The sequence below is a fragment of the Bombyx mandarina genome, chromosome 12 (assembly GCF_030267445.1).
Source record: "Bombyx mandarina strain Sakado chromosome 12, ASM3026744v2".
Taxonomy (NCBI): domain Eukaryota; kingdom Metazoa; phylum Arthropoda; class Insecta; order Lepidoptera; family Bombycidae; genus Bombyx; species Bombyx mandarina.
Genome location: NC_143219.1, coordinates 4,098,439 through 4,123,512, shown reverse-complemented (window position 1 = coordinate 4,123,512; position 25,074 = coordinate 4,098,439). Strand labels below are relative to the sequence as shown.

General features: G+C 36.0%; 1 protein-coding gene across 1 annotated transcript in view; it reads left to right on the top strand.

Moving 5' to 3' along the window:
• Nucleotides 1-25,074, top strand: part of LOC114243093 (uncharacterized) — a 104,353-nt gene that overhangs the window by 34,330 nt on the left and 44,949 nt on the right. Inside the window, exon 2 of the mRNA XM_028174460.2 lies at nt 24,732-24,842. Coding sequence (XP_028030261.1) covers nt 24,732-24,842 — 111 coding nt within the window. The remainder of the gene's footprint in view (nt 1-24,731; nt 24,843-25,074) is intronic.

The window sequence follows — 25,074 nt, the reverse complement described above, 5'->3', positions numbered from 1 at the left end:
TTAAGTGGTTACTGGAGCCCATAGACATCCACAACCTAAATGCGCCACCCACCTTGAGATATAAGTTCTAAAGTCTCAAGTATAGTTACAACGGCTGCCCCACCCTTCAAACCGAAACGCATTACTGCTTCACGGCAGAAATAAGTAGGGTGGTGATACCCGTGCGGACTCTCAAGAGGTCCTACCACCAGTAAGATAGATAGTTGCAAAAATGTCGCTCAAACCATACAGTCAGTCATTCATCGATATGATAATTAATTAAAATGCATATTATTCTGTGCAAAACACATCGTTAACATCATTAAGTATTAACGCGACCACTGCTCGCTAACTCAACTCCGTACAGTCGACAAGTTCCATAGATTTGCTTATTAATAAGACCGACAAAGAATCCGTATCGGCTAACGGTAAAATCCGGTACGTAACTAGCCAGTATTACATATTACATTTATCTACAAGACACATACCTAAATATAACTAGTGCACGCTTCAGATACTGCTCGCTCTCTCTCGATTATAAATGGAAATTGATTATGATCTTAGTTATTTTTTAATAAAGACTTAATAAATTGCGAATGAATTTAATTGGTTCGCCTGTGACTTTTAGTGACCGATACATTTCATTATTAAATCAAATTTTATTTGCTCATAGTTTGATATAGTAAATATGGAATCAGGCACTGACAGATTAATTAGCATTGAATTTTATTTTCTGTAGGTGGTAGGACCTCTTGTGAGTCTGCACGGGTAGGTGCCACGGCCCTGCCTATTTCTGCCGTGAAGCCGTAATGCGTTTCGGTTTGAAGGGTGGGGCAGCCGTTTTAACTAAACTTGAGACCCTTAGAACTTATATATCAAGGTGGGTGGCGCATTTACGTTGTAGATGTCTATGGGCTCCAGTAACCACTGAACACCAGGTGAGCTGTGAGCTCGTCCACCCATCTAAGCTATAAAAATATATATCCAAAAGTTCAATTTTGAACAGTTCTTTTGTATACATTTAAAATTTTTTATATATTTATTGGGTCATTTCAATTTAAAGGAAAATATGCCCATTACTCAATTAAATTAATTAAACAGCTATTTTAAATTTAATGACTTAAGAACTAGCGTAAAAATAATACGCATTTTTCGCACATCAATAGATATACGCTCGAAAAGTCTTTCCATGCTTTGGAATATTGGGAACTATTCGGAAGGAAATAGAATTGGAAATATTGTGAGCTCGATAATTTATCAGAAGTTTCACTCGTAGAAAGAACCCGTTGAATACAAAATGTATATGTAATGTACAAAATGTGTACAAAATGTTCATAACAAACTACATATTTACCTTTTTCATTGCCTATTTCTGCCTAAGCACTTAGATTAATACTTCGACTTCGACTAAGATTTCGACTTATCTACAGTTAATATTAGCTTTGTCCATGGCCTCCAATAGACACGAACATCTCTTGAGTCCATGATTTCTTCAGCCAGCAACAAAGAGAGTCTTCGATTGAAATAACTGAGTCCAAACATAATAAATTAAATAAGTGACACCGCCCCATACTAAGATTTACTGTGCTATGGGAATGCAAGCGTCGTCACGATCATCATCAGCCCATAGAAGTTCACTGCTGGACATAGGCCTCTTCGATTGCTGGCTCGAAGCTACACCAGCTCGATCTTCGGCTTCTCTCGTCCAGCTTTTAGTAATACAAGCATATGTATTTGAAACTCAAAAACCCCTACCCAACAGTCAGAAGCCTGAAAATCTCTGCAGGATAGCCGTCGGAGTACCATGGTTCCTGAGGAATGTGGATCTCCACGATGACCTGGAATTCGACTCTGTCAGTAAGTATCTAGAGTCGGCATCGTTGCGCCACTTCGAGAAAGCGGCACGACATGAGAACCCTCTTGTCGTGGCCGCTGGAAACTATTACATACCCTATCCTGTAGACCGAATGGTAAACCGTCGACGTCGCCCAAAGCACGTCATTACGGATCCTCCCGATCCATGAACGGTGCTTTTGAGCACCACAAGCACCGGTCACCGTCCTCGTCGAATCCGTCTTATCCGAATTAACCCCACTGATAGACACAGCCCACTGAGTTTCTCGCCGGATCTTCTCAGTGGGTCGCGTTTCCGATCCGATGGTAGATTCTGCGAAGCACTGTTCTTGCTAGGGTCATTGTTAGCAATACTCCGGTTTGAGCCCCATGAGCTCACCTACACACGTTAGGGTGAAGCTGAAATAGCCTCTCAAGGCTATCAGCATAGTTAGGGAAAAAATATATGTGAAAAACTATACCACCACACCAATTAACCACGATTACTATTCTGACTGAAGTTGATGTCAAGTACATACACTACTTAAGTAAAACGAATCACGTGATCCCACACCTGTAACGGTCAACAAGCGTACCTACTTTTTCTTTAAAGACGAGTACGTGTAGAATGTAGATAGTAATCGCTTTTTAATAATTTGATGGCTAGAATGAATTTTATGAATCGTTCCACGACGTACATTGGTTATGTTGTTGTCTTTGTTTTTCGGTTAAAGGCATTTGTATTTACGCACTGGAGTTGCAAATAAAGAAGTATACTAATCTCTTTTTGATTCTGAATACCCAATACTAACTAATAGCTGCGTGTTTGTAAGATTGAGAATTTGGCTTCCACTCATCCAAAACAGCTTAGATTTATTATTTCTGAATGATTTATCTATTCCGTGTCTGAATGCATGGGTATTCAAATGGTAGAGAGTAATTAGTAATGCCTTGGGTATTGTCATCGCAAATGGGCGGTGTTAATGGCTGGCTAGTTTGCTAGTGAGGTGATAAAAAAATATTACACAGTTTCACTAAATCAGATTCGAAACAAATCCATTTCTTTTTGAAACAATCGTGACTGATTACATGTGATCATGAAATAGGGTAATATTTTTTTAATTACACACGATCTGAAGAGAATTTTAAACGCAAACTCTCTTACGATCTAAGGTTTAATTTGTGCGTGAAATATTGGCTACCAACCGTGCTCGGCCCACCAATTACAAAATAATTATAATCTTCGTTGCAGCTCAGCCGGTGAATTAACATACCTTTTTCGTTTGCTCTTTTTAACTTTAGCTTTAGCGTTTCAGGGGATTTCTCAAATAATTGTAGAGCTATATTCGTATACAGAGTGTTTTACGATCTTACTAGGAAATTAATATAGGCGACAACCCCACGTGCTGAGCTTCGAGTTATTATTTTTGCGTACAACGCAATGTATCACAAACAGTATCGGCTACATTGCGTGTTTACGATTTTTTTTTGTTGCTTAGATGGATGGACGAGCTCACAGCCCACCTGATGTTTAGTGGTTACTGGAGCCCATAGACCTCTACAACGTGAATGCGCCACCCACCTCGAGATATAAGTTCTAAGGTCTCAGTATAGTTACAACGGCTACCCCACCCTTCGAACCGAAACGCATTACTGCTTCACGGTGAAAATAGGCAGGGTGGTGCTACCTACCCATGTGGATTCCCAAGAGGTCCTACCACCAGTGATTACGCAAATTATAATTTTGCGGGTTTGATTTTTATTACACGATGTTATTCCTTCACCGTCGAAGTCAATTGTGAACATTTGTTTACGTATTTCATTAGAAAAATTGGTACCCGCCTGCGGGATTCGAACACCGGTGCATCGCTACATACGAATGCACCGGACGTTTTATCCTTTAGGCCACATCGACTTCAGTACTACGAAATACGAAAGTAAACTAACGATTATATACGATAAGGTTAGTAAATTAATTTTCTTTATCATTTACATGAGAATTGTTGTTTTCTGTCAACGGCTTCGACAAGTGGCTCTTATACGCTTCTTTTTTTATTGTATAACCGGAAGCAATATCGTAATTACCTGCCACAGTACCGTGCCTACTTCTGCTGCAGAAAAAATTAGGCGTGTTTCTTACTTAAGTCAAACATAAAACAAGAAATACTCGATGGGCCCTTGGGGCCCTGAAGCAAAGAAATTTTTATCACAAATCTCCAAACGCTTGAAGGAAGCTACACGTGATGCTAAGGCTGGTTGGTACTTTGCACAGAGAGTGAGTCTGGCTGTCCAACGACGTAGCGCAGCCAGTATCTTGGGAATTGCGCCTCCTTAAAGCGCATTGGAAGATTTGTTCTACTGTATCAATTGATTTATGTTGAATTATTTTGATTTGTTAAGGTTATTGACATAATTATTGACATGAAGAAACACTCGTTAATATTCAAATTACCCTAATTGGAATAGGATAGTATTATTTTAGTCCTTTTGTCTCTAAGCTGTCGCTTCCAGAAATGTTTCACAAAGAAACCCCGAAAATTCTTGCGGCAATCATCCCGTCACAATTTCAATCAAACGCTTAGCAAATTCTATAGTCTTTTTGCTTAAGAATTCTTTAGAGACGTAATAATTGAGCCAAATAACAGGGAGTGGCTCTGCGCGGGTGCTCCACGGTAAGGATGTTATTACGAACAGAAATATTGTTAGTTTTTTTTTTTTAAAATGGGGCACAGTTTCGCAAAAGAAAAATTAAAGCTTCGTGTAATGTTTAACAATATGAGTTTAACCGTATCGTACCCGTAATTTATTTGATTTGATGTTCTTTCGCTCTGGAAGACGTTCGTAAAGGAATTTAAATTTTTTTTTATTGCTTAGATGGGTTGACGAGCTCAGAACTAACCTGGTGTTAAGTGGTTATTGGAGCCCATAGACAACTACAACGTAAATGTGCCACCCACCTTGAGATATAAGTTCTAAGGCCTCAGAATAGTTACAACGGCTGCCCCACCCTTCAAACCGAAACGCATTACTGCTTCACGGCAGAAATAAATTAATCAATCAAAAAATTTTTACTGTCTCAAGATAAAGAGATATTCGGAAGCTTAGACGTCAATATTCACATTAAAGTAACTTGTAAGGAAGGTTATTTAACAATTTAAGTACCGTGGATTCACACGTATAACGCGAACACCATATATCTTCCTTAGACGACGGATACTACAAAATTCACTTAAAGTGAGACTTCAAAGTGCAAGATTTCATTCTATGTAGTTAAACACAAAAATATTTAGATCATGACTGGAAGTGAGAAAGTAAGACTTCGATATCCGTAATATTAGTGTATTAAAAAGATAAATAGACAGACAAGGAACAGACAGTCGAGAAACTAGGAAACTTGCAATGGTTACAAAGAAACATTCAATAAGATTACATAGTTTTGAAGGATATTTTGGGCGGTTTTTTGAGATTGGATATTTTCATTGTAAATACATATGTTATTTACGCACAAATGTAATTTTCAATTAGCGTATCTACAAACAAAATCTACAAGAGAACGACCAGTATTTAGCTCATAAAACCTGTAATAGATTGAATCAAAATACAATACAGCAGCGGAAATACTGAAAGGATGCAATAACTTGGAATTTATATGACTGGCACAATTTTCTACATTCATATTGTTCTTTTTTGTGAATGTTCAAGAAAATAAACGTAGGCAGGTCACGACCGGAACGAAACACTTGATTTTAGTTGTACAATAACATTGAAAATCTAATTTCATCGGTCTTTAGGTGGTGTTTGATTGATTTCATTTTAGTACAATTGAATACTATAATTTCAGCGGTGTGCAGAAGAATGCAGGATCTAGTGAAGAAATAATTGCTCATTTAGTGGTCACAGTAGCGGGAAACTTACAGTAGCTCCACATATACATATCCATATATTAATACGTGAAGCAAAAACTTTGTATCCCTTTTTAGGAAAATTGCGCGGACGGAGGAGTATGAAATTTTCCACACTTATAGAGAGTATAGAGAAGAAGTGCACAATGCCAATATGTTTCTAAAATAATGAATAAAAGATACATTAAATCAATAAAGAAAACATTACACACACTACATACCATGTATTTGACGCACACACGCATGCATACTTGTCAAACTTTTGTTCTTGACGTCTGTTGTCAAATTGAGAATAGAATATGGTTTGTATTTGTTAATATTTTTTATAGTGTAGTCTTGGCGAAATTTGTGATTATAGAAGTACTAGCGACCCGCCCTCGCTTCGCTTCGGAAACATTAAAACACACATGAAAACAAAAAAAAAAAAAATAAAAAAAAAATTAAAAAAGTAGCCTATGTTCATCAGGGACAATGTCGGCTTCTAATGGAAAAATAATTTTTCAAATCGGTCCAGTAGTTTCGGAGCCTATTCGAAACAAACAAACAAACAAATCTTTCCTCTTTATAATATTAGTATAGATAAAATACAATCATAATAGTGTACAAACTTACAATTCCAATTAATTATAGTCGAATTTCGACTACTGCGGGACCTCTAGTTATTATACTTACATATATTTTATTGATATGAAATTCACTAGTGGTCGGCAATGGACACTCACTGCTGGTACGACGTCTCGTGAGTGAGTCCGCATGGATAGGTACCACCACCCTGCCTATTTTTGAGACCTTAAAAGCCTTGTCTCAAGATGAGTGGCGGCATTTACTTTATAGATGTCTATGGGCTCCGGTAACCACACTAGGTGGGCCGTCAGCTTGTGCACCCATCGAATAAATAAATAAAAATGCGCGAAATCGATAATTCGCGATTGTCTGATGTACGTAACTTCAAAATACGGGAATTGCCGACCCCTGTTATTTTTTTGGTCGCAGATTGAAACAAATTCACTACATTGGCAACCTCTACTAATGCTAGTGTAATTCTCCACTACACAGCCACTATTGATTACATTAAATAAATAAATGAAATCAAGTGGATATAAAAAAATCTCAAAAACCGTAACAAATATGTGGCAGAAGAAAACCGAAAAGCTGAAGTTTTATTAATAATAGATTGACACCTGTTTCGATTGTAAACAAGATAATTAGCGTGTTTATCATTTAATAGCTTGTTGTTACGGGCTGGTGCGTAACTCCATCGCATAACGCACGTGGTATTCTGAGGCGTGACGTATGAATTACTCAACTGCGTGAAGCAACTAAACTAGGGTAGAATTTATTTAATATCAACTTCTTTAATTTATAGTGGTTAGCACGACTATAAAATTCTGATAATGTCGATGGATTTCACGCCTTTTAAAAAATCTATTTAAACTTTTTAAATGTGTTCATAAGTATATTGATAAAATTAATGTAAACAAAAAAAAAACATCTGAAGCTATTATGAAATTATAATGTATCTGACCTGTTCCTTTATAATATTTATTTCCAATTCATCATTATCCTACCATTCTCCCAATCACTTGGGATCGGCGCAACATGTTTTCTTCTTTCATACACCTCTATCATATACCATTTCTTCGCTCACTCCTCCCTTATACACATCGTCTTTCACGCAATCCATTCATTTTTTTTAGGTCTACCTCTTTATTTCCATTTTTTTTATTTTCAATTAACTTCTTTGAAAAATTAAATTTCTCAATGAGTTCTGCAATCATCTCTCCCACTACTTTTATACTAAATTTTTGCACTAATAAATCCTTATAACCAGTTTTGTAATATAGGTGTAGGTATACCATTTGATTAGAATTAATTAATGTCTGTGTTATTTTGTTAGTTCTTATTACGTTTCATCATTTGGCATGAAAGCAACTGTATCGAAAATGCAAGGTAAAGATTTTTTACAGCATATCCTGATTTTTTACTGCAGACATCATCCAAGATGACAATATGATGCACTTCATTCTTGTATCCTAAGATATTTTTAGTAGATATTTAACTGATATTTTCCTGTGTGTAAACTACTTAAATTGGGGGCGCATTTCAACCAGCCGCATTTTTTTAACCGCAGCCAAGGTGTTAACAAATATTGTATTTGTAAAGAACCCGAGAAAAATCGGTACATCGATATCATTTCTTCAAGTCTAAAAGTCTACAAGAAAAAAGTATACACATTGCAAACCAAATCTGGTTATTTTGAATCGTTCTAACAAATGTGATTTATGACCGAATAATTAAGTAGGATTGTAAACATCGCAACAGCATGGTCTGCTGACTACCCTAATACTGTACAGCACGTGGTATACCGGAGCGTGTCGTATGAGTTCCGCGTCACGGTTGGTATTACAAGTAATAGGCCATGACTAAATGCCATTTAACATGCGCCACCCAAGGCGTTGAATTCAAGAAGTTTTTTCATTGCTTTTCGTTTGCTCACTATATATAGGTACAATTGTATTTGGATAACGCAATTGTACGTAAGGAACCATCTTACTACCGACACTGTTCCTAAATGGTTTTTTCGGTATATAAATAAGCTCATTAATTATTCTGCGACTACTACCCTGATATTCTGTTGGAAATATGACATCGAAGTTTCTATTGGATAAGAAAATATCTTAATAAAACTTTAAGCTTTCTAGTATCCCTGCTTCAAAAATAGGCAACGCATCGATCCCGAATTTTGGAACGAAGTTCCTTATGGGACGATGCGGAGGGGTACCCTAACCGGGAAAAAGCGTCCGTAACGTAAGATTTTTATTAGTAATGCACACAGTGTACGACTTAACTTTGTAATAACGTACAAAAAATAACATATTTTTTTATCATTCATTGACCACGATCTCAGCACGTTCGTTTGCGCAATACACTAACTCTTATGCAAATAACCGTGAATGAAGTGTACCACAATAAGTTCGCACGTTACCGATTGACGGTGGGTTGTTGCGAAACCTCCAGTTTTATTTTCTTTATACCTCGAATAGAACTTAAAATTAATATTTTTATAATAAGGAACTTCTTGCTTATCCGGTGTCCCACGACACCACACGTCTTTTTTGTTTTCAGTTCGAGCTCACATATGCTCACCTTGCCCACTGAGTTTCTCGCCGGATCTTCTCAGTGGGTCGCGTTTCCAATCCGGTGGTAGATTCTGAGAAGCACTGATCCTGCTAGGGCCAGTGTTAGCAACACTTTGGTTTGAGCCCCGTGAGCTCACCTACTCGCTCGATTACGCTGACATAGCCTCTCAAGGCTAAAAGCTTAGGTCGAAAAAAAAGGTCATCTTAATTTGTGTATCCAAAGTACAAATATTTTTGAACATTTTTTTTCCCAAAGTAACGTCCAAAAAGCACTTGGTATATTTAAATTATGTTACTTAATGTATTTTTACACTTTTGATCCTAAATAATAAATATTAAATCTCAACAAAAAAACACTGAACGAAAGAACTTAAGCCCCAATCCAATTATTCTTTTTCGCAACATCAAAAAAACAGAGGTGTCACCAATTTACACGGTCTAAGGCCCACCCTACTCATATATCACGGTGATTATAGCACATCGCAATAATACGTCACGCACAGTGTGTAGGGATGTCCGGAAAAAAAATTAAGAAATTTTTTATAATAATAAAAATATTTACAAATCAAACATATTTTCTCAACAGTATCATTTTACCTAATCTTAACTATAAGTTGTAAGACAGTTATTTTATAAGTAACGAGTGGTTAGCTTAGAGTTTTCTCAACTAGTTTTAACTGACTCCCCAAAATGTATTTACTTAATATTCGAATGCTTCCAATTACCGTTATTATAAAATAAATCTGTAATAAATCTGCCTAATGTCACCGGTAGATAAATAGGGGGGCAAAATATAATAAAACTCGAAAATCTATTTACTTAAATATGTCTCCCTTTAGCCGTAGATATAAGGTGTACAAAACAAAAAAAAATAACAAGTTAAAAATAAAAATGAAAAAGTCATTTAGCAAAATTCGATAACCCTGTTATTTTATTGGTGTTCCATACATCACCCCTCCGTCACGGTCAATATTGCACCCGACCACCGTGTAATGCTCGTGTTAACTGTCACTACATTGTAATTTAATTCTATTATGAAGTAATTGGAGACGTGCTTACGAAGGGTGCGCTTTCGAAAAATAAAACCAACGAACCACTGGCGAAACATCAATCATAATTTTTAACGCATCGAGAAATTAAGAAGATTAATTTTCCACTTCAGATATACGTACATATACTTCCTAAACGATTTTAAAACTCGACTGAAGATACATAATTATTTACTTAAAAAAGATTATCGTTTGGTTGTGTAAGCCAGAAATCAAAATTATTTTCCTGTTTGTCCGTTTGTTTGCTGAAAAATTAACTAGCGGCTTCGCTCTGCCCCCGGCATTGCTGACGTCCATGTGCGACGGTGACCACTTACCACCAGCTGGGCCGTATGCTCGTCTGCCTACAAAGGCAATAAAATAAAAAAAACTTAACAATTTTTGTACAACAAGTACAACTAATACAAGATTAACTCCAGTTTCGAGTAGGTACATACACTAATATTTTTAGTGTTATTCAAATAGAAAAAACCTTGAAATCATTGCGATTTTCTTTAAAGGTATATTAGATAAAAATACTATATAATATAAAGGCCGTCTGGTGTAGTGTTAAGTGACATGGTCACTACATACGGGGGTCGCGGGTTCGAATCCCGCCAAGGGAAGATATTTGTATGATAAATATAAATGTCTTTTCCAGGGTTATGGATGTATATTAAATATATGTATATGTTTATAATAAAAATCTTATATTTATTTCCGTTATCTGGTACCTGTAACACAAGTTCTTTACGAACTTATCACTCGACCAGTTAACGTGGCATGATTGTTAGTAAATATTTATTTCTTTATTTATTTATTTATTTAAATACATTTTTTATAAAACTATCACATTGTTCTCCTTTAAATAGCTAAACTCAAAGAGCGATTAATTGAATAAAACGTTATCTTACATTCATTCCAACAGTTTTACGTGTCAAATTGCAGCCAATCTACGCGGCTAGTGGGTATCGAGTATCGAAATAAGATGCAATTTGCGCTCGTGATTGTTCGTTTGGGACAGCACTCGCCCTGCGGTTTTGCTTGGTGCAAATTATAAGTGAAAACGATTTTTAGAAAGAGTCGCCAAAACTAGAAAATACTCATGATTTTTATAAACTAACTTTTTACGTTTTTTTATTGCCGTATAGTCAGATAAGCATACGGCCCACCTGATGGTGAGTAGTTACCGTCGCCCATGGACAACAGCAATGCCACGGGCAGAGCCACGCCGCTACCCACCGCTAAAAGCTAATGATATATTATGTAACACAAAATCCTGTACTAATTAAAAGACTGCGCTGTTACGGTAAAATAGTTAAAGGATAATAAGATTACTGAGTTTTACGACAAAGAAAATCTTTAACCGTCTAAAAACTAACGTCACTCGAGTATTAGGAGACTGAGGTGAAATTTTCTACAATAACTACCCCGACACATTTAAGTGTATCCATTACGCCGCTAAATAACCTGCTTCCGCGTTCATTCTATGACATAAACCTCGTCGGCGGTGTGTCCAGTTGCAGTAATTTCGTTTTACCCGCGGCCTTCACGAACTTGTGCCATTTTAGCAAATTGTTTGCGGACTAATGTTTAATGCCACGTGCTTTATTGTATGTATTTGTAGAATGTGCCTCTCTTATGTTCGTATGTAATGTTGGATATTTATTAAGGTTGCCCTCTTAAATACATGTTATTTGAGGCGAATGTTTTTTCTGCGTTTTATTCGAGCAATACTATCGTATGATATCGACATTCCAAATTCATTCTTAAAAGCACTCGTTTATCAAATATATTGCAGAGTCAATTCTTAACCGTTTTTCTAGAAAACGATGACAAGTGTTTCACAATAGCATTTTCTTGTAAATAACATTTGCAAAGAAAACCTTTTTTTAAATAGTAGAAAAAACCTTACCTATTAATTGTTTTATTAAGCTTTTTTTATGTATGTGTGGTATTACTGGTGGCCCGAAGGCCTCTCCAGTTTCACCAGGACAGGTGAATGAGCACAGGCTCAGCCAGGAGGAGTGGGGTTTGCTAACAGCTGCCCGAGCGCCTCCAAAGGAGACCTAACAACTCAGGGGCAGCTGCTTCTCGAGTCAATCTACTACAGGATCGGAATCGCGACCCGCTGAGAAGATACGGCGAGAAAATCAGCGGGCTGATGTTTAGGTTAGGTTACACGTCGAACTCTTTGCCTAGTTCGACGAGTACGGTTACTGAGGTCCCTACTCCTAGTGTTAGAGCTAAAGGCGTCTAATGCAAGGGTTATGGTATCTGATGGATCCGTAGGGACTTGTCTAGGACGTCGATGGTGACTCCTGCGTGATGGCTTATTAAACTCACGAATCATCCGCAAATGTAGTTATTTCTTTGACGATTAGGTGGGCGTTGACATTATTAACGCGGCCCTCAAATTTAATATGTCACCAATAAGACTCCGATGAAATATTAACGGCTCGAAAAATAATTTCATCATAATGAATCAACGAAACTTTAATGACCGTAAAGACCTTGTGTGCTTATAAATTCCAAGATCATGTGGCTACTATATTCGTGTTGGAATAAAACGTGCAGACGAACCCTCGCCTTCGGAGCGCAATTTGGTGGCCGCACACCAAATAATCGCTCCGGGCTGATCGTTGCATACAGTGCAATCATACCTTTAGAAATAAAGCCGCGTTTCCGACACGACGATCGATCTTGAACGCATAACTATTACGTGTTCAGATCTTGTAAGTTTTGGGTACTATTTTGAAAGCTGTTCAATTTTTGCTATTTAGTTGAAGTGATTTTATTCTCTTTATCATTATAAAAAAAATAACACGGTGACACAAGCGAGTTCCTAGTAATATTAATATCATTAATTTTTAAGTGAGTTTTAAAATTTTATTATAAAATTAATCTAAGCAAAATATCTCGTAACTCCTAGATCACTTTCAGAGGGCTTCGCCAACTTGAGAGAGCTGATATTCTTTTTGGAAGAGTTTTAGTAATAGCAGAAAAATTCTCATCAAGATGCGGAACATACACTTTTTACTGCCTTTGTAGGCCGACGAGCATCCGGCCCTTCTTATGATGAGTGGTTACCGTCGCCCTTGGACTTCGCAATACCACGGGCAGAGCCAAACCGCTGCCTACCGAAGAGGTGCAGAAACTAGATCATTATTAAGCATAAAGTACATACAAATCGAATATTTCATTATGTGACTAATTTTTATTTTGTAAAGGAAATAATAAAATTATTCAATAAGCTATTTCCAAAGAAATATATAATATAGTAATAATATTTACGGTATTCCAAAAGGCTACTTCAATTATCATTAAAGAACTGCGATACAATTCAGTCGCTACAGTGAAAGCGGCCATTATTTAAGTTTGCGTACAAACACGACGCAGGCGCATGCAACCCTCAGGCCCGGACGTTCGATTCGGCTTCTGTTTAAAAGCGATGTCTTAAAATTAGTGACGTGTCCTTAAAGGAAAATAAAAAGAAAAGGTTCTTTTCAATTACGAGATAAAAGTTATTTCTATAATAAACATTGAAATAAAGAAATTTGCTATTTTTTTTTAGGGAATTCAATCTCAACGCAGCAAGATTATGCATACTTTCCTGCACTTAGTCGGGCAGATTATCATTATTGAATATCTCACTGGTCAAGTGAACTATTATAGGTACCCAGGCTCGATGTTCGATGCCCGGTCAGAATCTAATGCTTTGGTAAAAAATGTCGTATGCGCAATTGAGTCCGTTAATTATGGACTTTGTTGTTTATAACTCATTGAAATAATGTAATCCAACCTTACCCTACTACGACTATCACTAGCTGTATGAAAAACATCGATCTCTTGAAATTATTGGTATTAAAGTTTATAGTTCGATAATGGTACAATGACAGAAAGCTTTATAAGTGTGTCACCAACGCCAAGCATAGAAACATAGATTTTATTATTTGCCAAATATATTCCATAATATTTACGCCAATCGAAGCAACAATACATACATAGTAGATTAGGTAAATATTCAAAATCGTAATATTATGTAAAGTTATCGAGATTTCCAAAAGTCGCATTTAAGTAACAAATAATGTGTGACACTTTCGCTCAATGTAAGTATTTTTGTTGCCTGTCATATTTTTTACTTCCTATATCTGCTGAAGTATGATGATCTATACTAATATTATAAAGAGGAGAGATTTGTTTGTTTGTTTGTTTCGAATAGGCTCCGAAACTACTGGACCGATTTGAAAAATTATTTTTCCATTAGAAGCCGACATTGTCCCTGATGAACATAGGTTACTTTTTTTTTGTTTCATGTGTGTTTTAATGTTTCCGAAGCGAAGCGAGGGCGGGTCGCTAGTAAGTAATATAATCGAAAAATCTTTGTACATTTATGAATATTGTGATTTTTATTTAAACCTTTCATTTTCATTCAATCAATAAATTCTAAGTTAACTTTGTCCATAGCTTACACCAATTTTAAGTATTTTACAGTAGACTGTGGCTTAGCTTTGCCAGTCTTCATGAAAAACAGCGACCACTCACCATCATGCGACTCGTCTGGACTTTAAGTTTTGAGTATTTTAGTTATGAATAAAAAACGTCTACACAAAAGAATTCACCCGAGCGCGTTGATTTGAAACGTTGCATGTAATTGGTTGTGAATTTTTAAAGAGGTTTCAGAATGGTCCTTAAAAATTAAAAGTGCTTTAAAAAAATTACCTATATATGAAAATGAGAAGGTGATTATATGTGTTGAGGCAAAAATAAAGGATCGTACTGTGAGATTGAATAAAACTATCGTATTCAGGTTTTTTAAGTATTTCAAAGTGAAGCTACTGTAGTTACTGGAACTGTTGTCCTACTGTTCTGAAGGATAGAATATTCGTAATAATCCCGGTAACCGTAGGTACACGTCGAAGTCGGCAAAGAGTCCGACGTGGATTCTAATCTAAGCATCAGCCCTGTTGAGTTTCTGGCCGGATCTTTTCAGCGGGTCGCGATTCCGATCCGGTAGTAGATTCATTCGCGAAGCAGTTGCTCTTGAGTTGTTAGGTCTCCCTTGGAGTTGCCCGAGTAACTGTTAGCAAATCCCGCCCCTTCTGGCTGAGCCCTTGCTCGCCCACCTGTCCTTGTGAAACTAGAAAGGCCTCCGGGCCACCAGTAAACCTACAATCATAAAAAAAGTATTCGTAATAATAAATACCTAAGACTTCCATCATACTAAATATCTCAAGAAGTTTTTCCGCATTTATTTTATCCATAATCACCGGTAAGTAATATAATAATAATAATCAGGGAGAAGTCACCCACGACCATTTGCCCCAAAGTAGTTTTTATATAGATATTAAACAGATAGTAATCAAACAAATCCGTTTATCATACTAATGTTTGCCTGATGCGGGAATCGAACCCACGAACCTCAGCGCAGAAGTCAAGTGTGCAAACTACTGCACCACCTCGTCTGTCAATTAATAATAGGTATATCATTAAAAATTCAAACAATTAATCAATCGAATACTTAGCGCATTTTCAACCAGTAAATACCATATTTGGAAAATCCTGAAATTCTACCCTTTAAATTCAAGGGAACGTTTTTTTTAATAAGAATTTCGAATCCAAGTCTAGTGAATATGAAAATAAGTACATATATTATACAGGTATATGATACCGTTCCCTCCAGCCCCCCAGACCCGACTCCCTAAAATCATTCATACTGGACTGCCTATGGGCTATTTTCATTAATATGGCCACAAATGAACCATCTCAGCTACAAAAAAAAATTGGTTAAAGTTCGATTAAATTTTTATATAGATATTTATAAGAATTCGTTTCATCAGTGTACAAGGACCCTTATAACGAACGTGCATTTGCAGATATTCACTTGACGCCCTCGACTGAGCTTCTGGTATTTAATTTAAAAATCGTGATACAGCCAAATAGCCTGTTGTGATATCATTTATATACCAAATACATTATATTTCACTTGCCATTGTTTAATAGTGAAATTGCTCAAACTAGTTCAAGGGAAAGTATTAAGCGGCTTCCAAAACCCATTGGCAGATAATGATGAATTATAAATGTTGAAGATTCCAAAGTTTTAATGCAACGGCTGGTATATTAGCATGCATAACCCATAGACACACACAGCCCACTGAGTTTCTCGCCGGACTACCTCAGAGGGTCGTGATTGCGATCCGGTTATAGATTCAGCAATTTTCTTGTTAGAGCAGGTGTTGGCAATTCTCTCAAGCTGAGCCTCGTAAATTCGCCCATCTAACTAGATAAGTGGCGATAGAGATAGGTGGAGATAGAGATAAAAATACTGTTCCAAATAAATACCTTCTGAAAATAACTACATACTTCAAAGTTGGATGGTGACATTCACATTTCGGTGTCTATGGCCTCTGGAAACCGTTCAATACCCACTCGACAGACGTGCTCACGTCTACTGATAAAAAGCTTCGATAGCTAATTTATAAATTTCAATTGACAAATTGCAATTTTTTACTCCAAACAAATTGGCAATGTGCCTAAAACGAGCGGTGCGTGCTCGTTTCTTGAAAACGATCTTCTGAAAACATAACAGTTACTGTTCGACCACGAGTGGTTGTGATTAAATGAAATATTGATACCGTCGTTCAAGAAAAAGAAAAAAAAAAAACGGAATCGATATCGAATAAACAGAGAAAAAAATCGTAATTGGAACGTTTCCCATTACGCACAACTCAATAATTGTTTCATATCGATAAAGAAACGCATTCTGGACTCCCTTACGATTGACGTCAATTAAATTTGATAGAGACCATTTAGGTGATTGATTAAAAATCGATACTGAATCGATTGCGGCATTCGTTGTAATGGAATCGGTGTTTCTTCGTCCACAGATGGAATAACAGAGTTGCCCTAATAAACTAACGGACGGGGTGCAGTGCGCGTTTCATAACATTTTTATTTTCATTTTATTATCGTTACAATGATTTATGGCAATAACAAGCAGTGATACGAATGATTATGCAGAGAACGAGCATGAAGCTATAACTAATTTTAACTGTGTTTTTATTGTGCAATGATTTCAATTCATTAAGAACGTTATCTTTTAGAATGCTGATTAGCTATAGATAGTTAGCTGCGTAGTGTAATTGACAAAGTACCTTTCAGATTCTAAGCAAATAAAAACAATGGAATCAAATTCGCTTGACGTTTAAATTGACTGCAGTCCACAGATGCGTTCTCTTATTAATTTATTCGGTATCTATATATTAATACGTGAAGCAAAAACTTTGTATCCCTTTTTACGAAAATTGCGCGGACGGAGGAATATGAAATTTTCCCCACTTATATAGAATATAGAGAAGAGGTGCACAATGCTAATATTTTTTTTAAATAATGCATAATAGATACATTAAATCAATAAAGAAAACATTACACACACTACATACCATGTATTTGACGCACACACGCATGCATACTATTTATTGTCAAACTTTTGTTCTTGACGTCTGTGGTCAAATTGAGAATAGATTAAATATTGTTTGTCTTTATTAATATTTTTTTATAGTGAAGCCTTGGCGAAATTTGTGATTATAGAAGTATAAAATACAATCATAATAGTGTACAAACTTACAATTCCAATTAATTATAGTCGAATTTCGACTACTGCGGGACCTCTAGTAAATTACAAATTTGTCTACATATAGGTACTTTGTGCTTTGCATGCCAATTCCCAAATTTGTATTTGAGTAATAAAAATCGTGACCAATGATTGATTTACGATTGAAATAGAAAGACAGTGATTACAATTTGATTTAGTAGACTGATTGTACGTGTTGTTTATGTAAATATTGGAAACTAACTTTCTTTGTCTTTCAATAGCAAGAATCGACCTCTATGAAGTAGAAAGGGGTATCTGCCTTCAAAACACGTTTTTTTTATTGCTTATGTAGTTGGACGAGCTCACAGCCCACCTGATGCTAAGTGGTAACCGGAGCCCATATACATCTACAACGTAAACGCCGCCAACTACATTGAGATAATGGGTCTAAGCTCTCAGTTTTTACAGTACAGTACAGTTCTTAGAGTACATGTCCTAATATGTAATACTATTCACGATCTTATTATGAACATACCGTCTTCTCGCATTAAAACTGTATAATCACAAAACTTACTATTATAATTTAACAGGAGTGTGTTTTAAAGGTGCAACATGTGATATTTTTAATATTAATCATATTTTCAACATTTATTTTTAATTTTTTACCAGTTACATTATCTGTCTTTTAAAGTAACATAAAATTATGTATTAATTTTGTTAATAGTAGTCAAAACATAGGTAAACTAAAAAAAAAACTAAACTACGCTCTTTTGACAGTATTTATGAGAAAAATACTGGTGCTACCAAATGATTCCGCATATTAACTGAGTTACGAATATTTTTGGAAATTGTACACTTTTAATGCGAAAAAACGATATGTTTTTTTTCACTCAGTCTTCTCTTTCTAACTGTCCCTGCGTTAGTCCGAGACTAGAGTGTGCGTCATTTGTGCAAAAACGTGGACAGCACAAAGAAGCCCAGACTGTCGTTTCGGGTTTAACGGTACCCTTGATTTATGGCATCGAGAAATCAAAATAAAACGATTAGAACGAACGGAGGAGGCGGTCTTTTGAATGGTGCGTGATTTTTTTGTCGGAACCTGCCTTAATCATGATCGAATAGTTGCAACTGTATTCGGCTTTTAGGGTTCGATTCACTTTTTTAGGCAGCATTATACAGTATTTTAAAAATATAATGAAAAACATTTATACGTTACGCATTTATTCACCACGGAGTTGAGAGACGACAAATCGTAGAGTATGGTCACACTGTTGAATATTAACGATTTCAAGTAGAATTAATATAGGAATGTAATTTTATTTATTGCTGGTTGAAAATCATTAGACAATTTTCCTCTAAGTATCATTATTTTTTTAACCATTAACATTGTCTTTGCAATTTTAACAGAAGGTAAGCAAATTTGTTAATCATAAAGTTCAAAGTGGGACAAAAAGACAGTTGGTTATAATAGTTCTCTTACTCGTTATTATTGCAAAAGCAATAAGCTATGCCGAACTTTTACTCCCGACTCTACAATACACCTTCGATTTTAATGAAAATTAACCGCCGACAAAATTAGGCTATATTTTTAATTAATTTCTAAAAGCCGTTAAGTGCATTTAAAAACACCATTACGAACAAATCCAAATCTAATGGATACTGCATTTACGGTTTAATTTCGTTTTTATCATTATCATTTAATTTTATATCCGACGTTTTAAATGGCTGCAGTTTTCGTCGTCACAGCCGATTACGGAATGTCGTCGATAATTTAATCGCTCCAGATTAAGCTGTAAAATAGTTTTAATTACGTCCACGACTAGCCAGAATATACTAATACGTAGATGATACTAAATCTAAATCTCGTAATTGAATTGTAAAATTGCAATGCAGCCAAAGACAAGGAGGTAAAAAAAAAAAAAAAAATTATCTTAGCTATTCGCTGGACGGGATTCAATTCGATATTTAATCTGCTCAGACTAAATTCAACGCGCCTACAGATTATGCAACAGCATTGAACAAAACATTGAAATAATTTATTATAAATTAGTATTAATATTGAAAAAGCACGGCAATCGCATAAGTCAAAAATATTTTACGAATAAATACAATTCTAATATTATACTAATATATTCCTCTTATAAAATAATTTAATCAAGATCATGTTTGTTCCCATACAAATTGATATTTATTAGTTTTTGTATTGAAAATTAACGAGCTTAATCTCGCGCAATATTAGCGTTCAATTTACATATTTATTATCGATATGATCACGTCGTGATCATCAATCGGTTCTCATATTTTAAATCGTATTTAATGTCGTTTGAATATTGATTTGTAGGAGTTGTAGACCAGAATTGAATGTCAAGTAAACTATGGTAGGTAAGAAAATCGATTTCATGTTACGTAAATTGGATAATCGATTTTTTTCTTACCACCAATCAGAGTAACAATTAGTGCAGTGGTAATTATAACTTTTTTGAATTGAAGCGACTGCGTTTGGTTTGTAGACCTTATCATTTAGCTAGAACGGGTAAGCGAAATCAAGAGCCCACTAGGTAGGGGAGGGTTTCCTAACAACAGCCCGAGCGCTCCCCAACGATTGCTAACACTTAATAATCCACAATCACAGCGAGTAGTGTCGCAAATCTTTCAACTAAAAAAAGCATTATAAAGATAAAACTGGTGGTACGGCGGTCTGTTTCTATAGAATCGCAGTCATAAGTTCTATTATATTTTCAAAGGAACACCCCTTACAAAGTAATACCACGTGGTCTGTGAACTCTTTTAACCGTGTAAAGAGTATTATTAATAAGCCGGTCACCGTCCTCGTCGAACCCGTGGCTTGCGACGAAGGACTCGACGAGCGAATTAACCCATAGACACAGCCCACTGAGTTTCTCGCCGGATCTTCTCAGTGGGTCGTGTTGCCGATCCGATGGTAGATTCTGCGATGCACTGCTCTTTTTAGGGTCAGTGTTAGCATGACTCCGGTTTGAGGCGCGTGAGCTCACCTACTAGTTAAGGTTACGATGAAATAGCCTCTCAAGGCTATCAGCTTAGGTAGAAAAAAAAACAAATTAAGTAAGTTAAGTTTAATGATTGGTTGGACTGATAGTTATACAGTTTCATAATCTTTCATTCTGTTGAGTTAATTCGGTGATAATTTTCGTTTCTCTCTACAATATCCGTTACTAGACTCGAAGAATTAAATTACCCCAGCATTCGTTATATCCTTAAATCCCATTCATTTGATTGTCGGATTGAATTTTGCGGCTCGCTGCTGTCTTGCAGTTCATGTTTGAAGTAATTTTCACGTCATTACGTACCAGTAACCTCGGTACAGCGGTTACTTGAAAGATATCTAATTCTCAAAGATTAACAAAAAAATTAGAAATGTCATACGTGGTATTATTTTGTGTAAGCTTTTAAAACCTAGTTCAATTTAGTTTTAGAATGCTCTGTATTTTTATAGAGCTATATGAAGAAGTTTAATTGCATAGATTTTCATGCGTGTTATTAAGGGGCATTTATAAAAGCATGAAATTTGGAAATTTGATCTCTCATCGTAACATCAAGACTCTAAAAGGTGTATATACCATTTAACCGATACTAAATACCTTTTAGCTAGCTTATCGTTTTTGAGTACACTAGATATGTCTTGATGAGTGTCAATACAAATTTATTATCCTTTGTAATACTATAATAATATAATAATACTTGTATGATACTAAACAAAATAATGGGTATGAAACAATTTGCTTTTTGCCTTTTAGTAGATAGATATTAATCGTTTTCGCATTTTCGCTAATCGCATACTATTCGTTTTTTATTGAGTTATTTATTCATTGACAAGTGCGGTGTGGGAAGTGGAAAGGCTGAGATGATGATGACGATGATTCATTTTTTAGGACGAGTGTGTTGTTCCTTCAAAATTAATAACAATTATAAATTCGTTATCGCCTCCACCACCTACAGGTAAGGAATATTTATATACTTCAAACCTCATTTAAAAAGAAAAATTGCAGTACGTGACAGAAATTAATTATTTTGAAAAGCACCGTCGCAAATAGACAAGAGACAATATGAATGGTGTTTTCATTTATTTTAGAGATATTTTTTTTATTTTTTTTTATTGCTTAGATGGATGGACGAGCTCACAGCCCACCTGGTGTTAAGTGGTGACTGGAGCCCATAGACATCTACAACGTAAATGCGCCACCCACCTCGAGATATAAGTTCTAAGGTCTCAGTATAGTTACAACGGTTGCCTCACCCTTCGAACCGAAACGCATTACTGCTTCACGACGGAAATAGGCGGGGTGGTGGTACCTACCCGTGCGGACACTCCCAAGAGGTCCTACCACCAGTGATTACGCAAATTATAATTTTGCGGGTTTGGTTTTTATTACACGATGTTATTCCTTCACCGTGGAAGTCAATCGTGAACATTTGGTGAGTACGTATTTCATTAGAAAAATAATCGTAATGACGTGCAACTGTGGCTAAGGTTAGGCTTCGCGGTAAGAAAAACAATCTTTCACTGACGAACGCGTTAAAGTAAAAAAATTTCAATGATATAATTTTAAAACGGGACACATCTATTTCGATTAATCTGATTTTATTTTACAACTGCAGTAAAATGATGAAAACGTAAATATTCGACGAAACACGAACATGATTATTAATATAATTAATATGGTCACGACTTCTGACTTTCGTAATTCATCAAACGTCTTAATTACGATAGATCATTAATGGCATCGGTTAACATTCTCTCATTACGACGAGTCAATTTTCGAAGTAATGAATTATATCTTTAAATTTGTTTCAAGCGAATTGAATAATCTTTTCTTTTTGGTAAATTTAGACAAATCAGGTGTAATCATCACAAGGTATCGCTATTGACAGACACAGCACTTCTGTCTAAGATTTTTTTGTCTATATCTCATACATTCTCATAAATCTGAGATATTGGTGCCGACGGATCACCCATATTTACGTTTTGCTCAAATACCCCTAGCAGTGTTTTAAGACGAAATTCCAATGACGTGCAACTGTGGCTAAGGTTACGCTTCGTGGTAAGAAAAACAATCTTTCACCGGCGAACGCGTTAAAGCATAAAAAGTTCAATGATATAATTTTAAAACGGGACACATCTGTTTCGATAAATATTATTCTGTGAGAGGTCTGATTAGAGAAATGCGCGCAATCTGCATTGCTTTTATGATAATGCGGTTAAGCTCACTATCCACTGTTTTACATGTTGTGCATTCAGATTATAAACGACTGTTTCGTTTAATTGTGTTTAAATAAAATTAATTCCGTATCATAAAATTTACATTCGTTCTCGGAATTACAAAACTTAATCTCGAACAGTAGCTTTATGATTGTAACCTGCGTTTATCTCTTTAGCGAAGCAACTCAAACTCTTTGAATAGTTATAAATACATTAGCTAGATTTCCGTAGCAATTCGTGGAAGTGAAGAATAAGCGAGAACACAAGTCTGCATTTTTTATAAGATTTGATAAAATAAAACATTTCGCTACCCAAACCTTCGGAAACCAAATTGACACCACATTCACTTTTCACTGAACTTCGTACTTGACGAAAACATGTAAATGTATTATTGTATAGCAGCTGTCCACGCAGATGCATCACTCACTCAAGTAGGAAAGAGACAGATGTCGAACGCTGCCGAACGCGGAGGCCGATTGTGCCTCTTTGTCGCTCTTTGTGCGCTCTCGCTTGCACTTCAAGCCTTAAATGGAACGCCTCAATGAGTCATGTTTTTTCGTGCGTGCAGCCAGCTCCATCGAATTATAAGACGTTGTTACGTCAAAAAACATCTTAAATCTAATAGAGAAAATGGTTGGCGTTTATCTGCCACCTGGAATCGTCTTACCGTGTAGATGTAAACTTTAGGTTTCATACTTCAGTGATGTGAACCCAAGGTAAACAAACTGGAATATCTGAAGATACTATTAGTTCGCTCCAAGTGAAATGAAATGTAGGTCTAGAAATAAATTTCACAGAAAAATAAATGGTAGTTAGCAGAATATAGCAATGTCGACAAATAACACTTTACTCGTCCGTGATTTTTATATTTTTGTTATTGATTAGATAAGTGGACGAGCTCACGGCCCCCCTGATACTAAGTGGTTGCCGGAGCCCGTGGGCATCAACAACGTCAACGCTACCCTCTTTGAGTTACGAGTTCTTAGTTTAAGTTTTACAGTACAACGGCTGTCTCACCCTTCAAACTGAAACGTATTATGACTTCACGACTCCGAAAATTGTAAACTATTCGATATGACCGGAATAATATTATATAATAGTGATACTAAAAACGCGATATTAAGCCGTAAAAGTGGTTTTAATTAATTCGAAGATTATACTTCTAGTGTATATTTATATTAGTGTTAATTATGGTCTTAGCTCCTTTGTTCTTCCTATGAAAACGTAATGACCGCTTCGTGGCCAAGATAAATGGGATGGTAGTAATATACTAAAACGATTATTAACGCAGATTTGTATTTAATTCACAATTGCCATTTGTTGTCATACGGTCCCTCTTAAAATACTTCGAATCGGGCCAAGTTGTATTTCTTTCTATGTTTGATAATTAATTATACGGCTATAATGTAGGATTTTTTTAAAATAATTCATCTAAAATTACACTCGAGACTCGAAGTTCTCGAAGACTCTCTAGTTCAGAGACGAATTGATGAAAAGCGATTTTTTTAAGTGAAACTTCTTTATCGACGTAGGGAGGAAAAACGTATGTAACGTTTTTCGGTTACGCGCCATCTTAATTTCTTCCGTTACGCGCCATGTTTATTTTATTTCTATTTAGTTTGTTATCAACAAATTTCGCTGCGCGTAAATTCAACAATTCCTGAATCGCGGTGACAAGATGTTACACAGTTGATAGACGTTCTCGTATTTCTCTTGCTAAATCATACCTACCTGGCACCGGGATACCGCGATCATGCAGGCGGTTCCCCCTGGGCGAGGCTGCCTCATTGCACGGCGGAGTGGTTGACCCTTGCGATTATTTTTATATTTTATGTTTCACTTCTACCGTGTGTGCACTTGCACACACACACATTTTTCCTTTTTGATTTGAAAATTATTCCGTCATAGTGAATGAGATATGTTGGTCCTAGAGGAACATAGCAGCTGTACTTGCTGCTTGTCAAGCCTATAAAAGTTGACATGTACATACAGCATTAACGTTCTCTTACTACGCAGGTTCGACACCGGTTCGGCCTGTTTGATGAGGTGTGCACGACAGGCGGCATCCAAGTTCGACACTGCAATTGGGTGCGATTCCTAAGGGTTTCCGAAAATTATGGACCTCAAGTAAGTACATATTAGAACAGTGTTTCCCAACCTTTTTTGTGTCACGCCCCACTGTAACATTTCTAAAATTTTTAAGTACATAATAGAATAGTGCTTCCCAACCTTTTTGTGTCATGCCCCACTGTAATTTCTAAAATTTTTATGCGCCTCATAAATAATTTTTAACATAAAAAAATTGATTTGTTCACTTAAGAAATATAAATAATAGGTTTTAGGAAGAAATCACAATAAA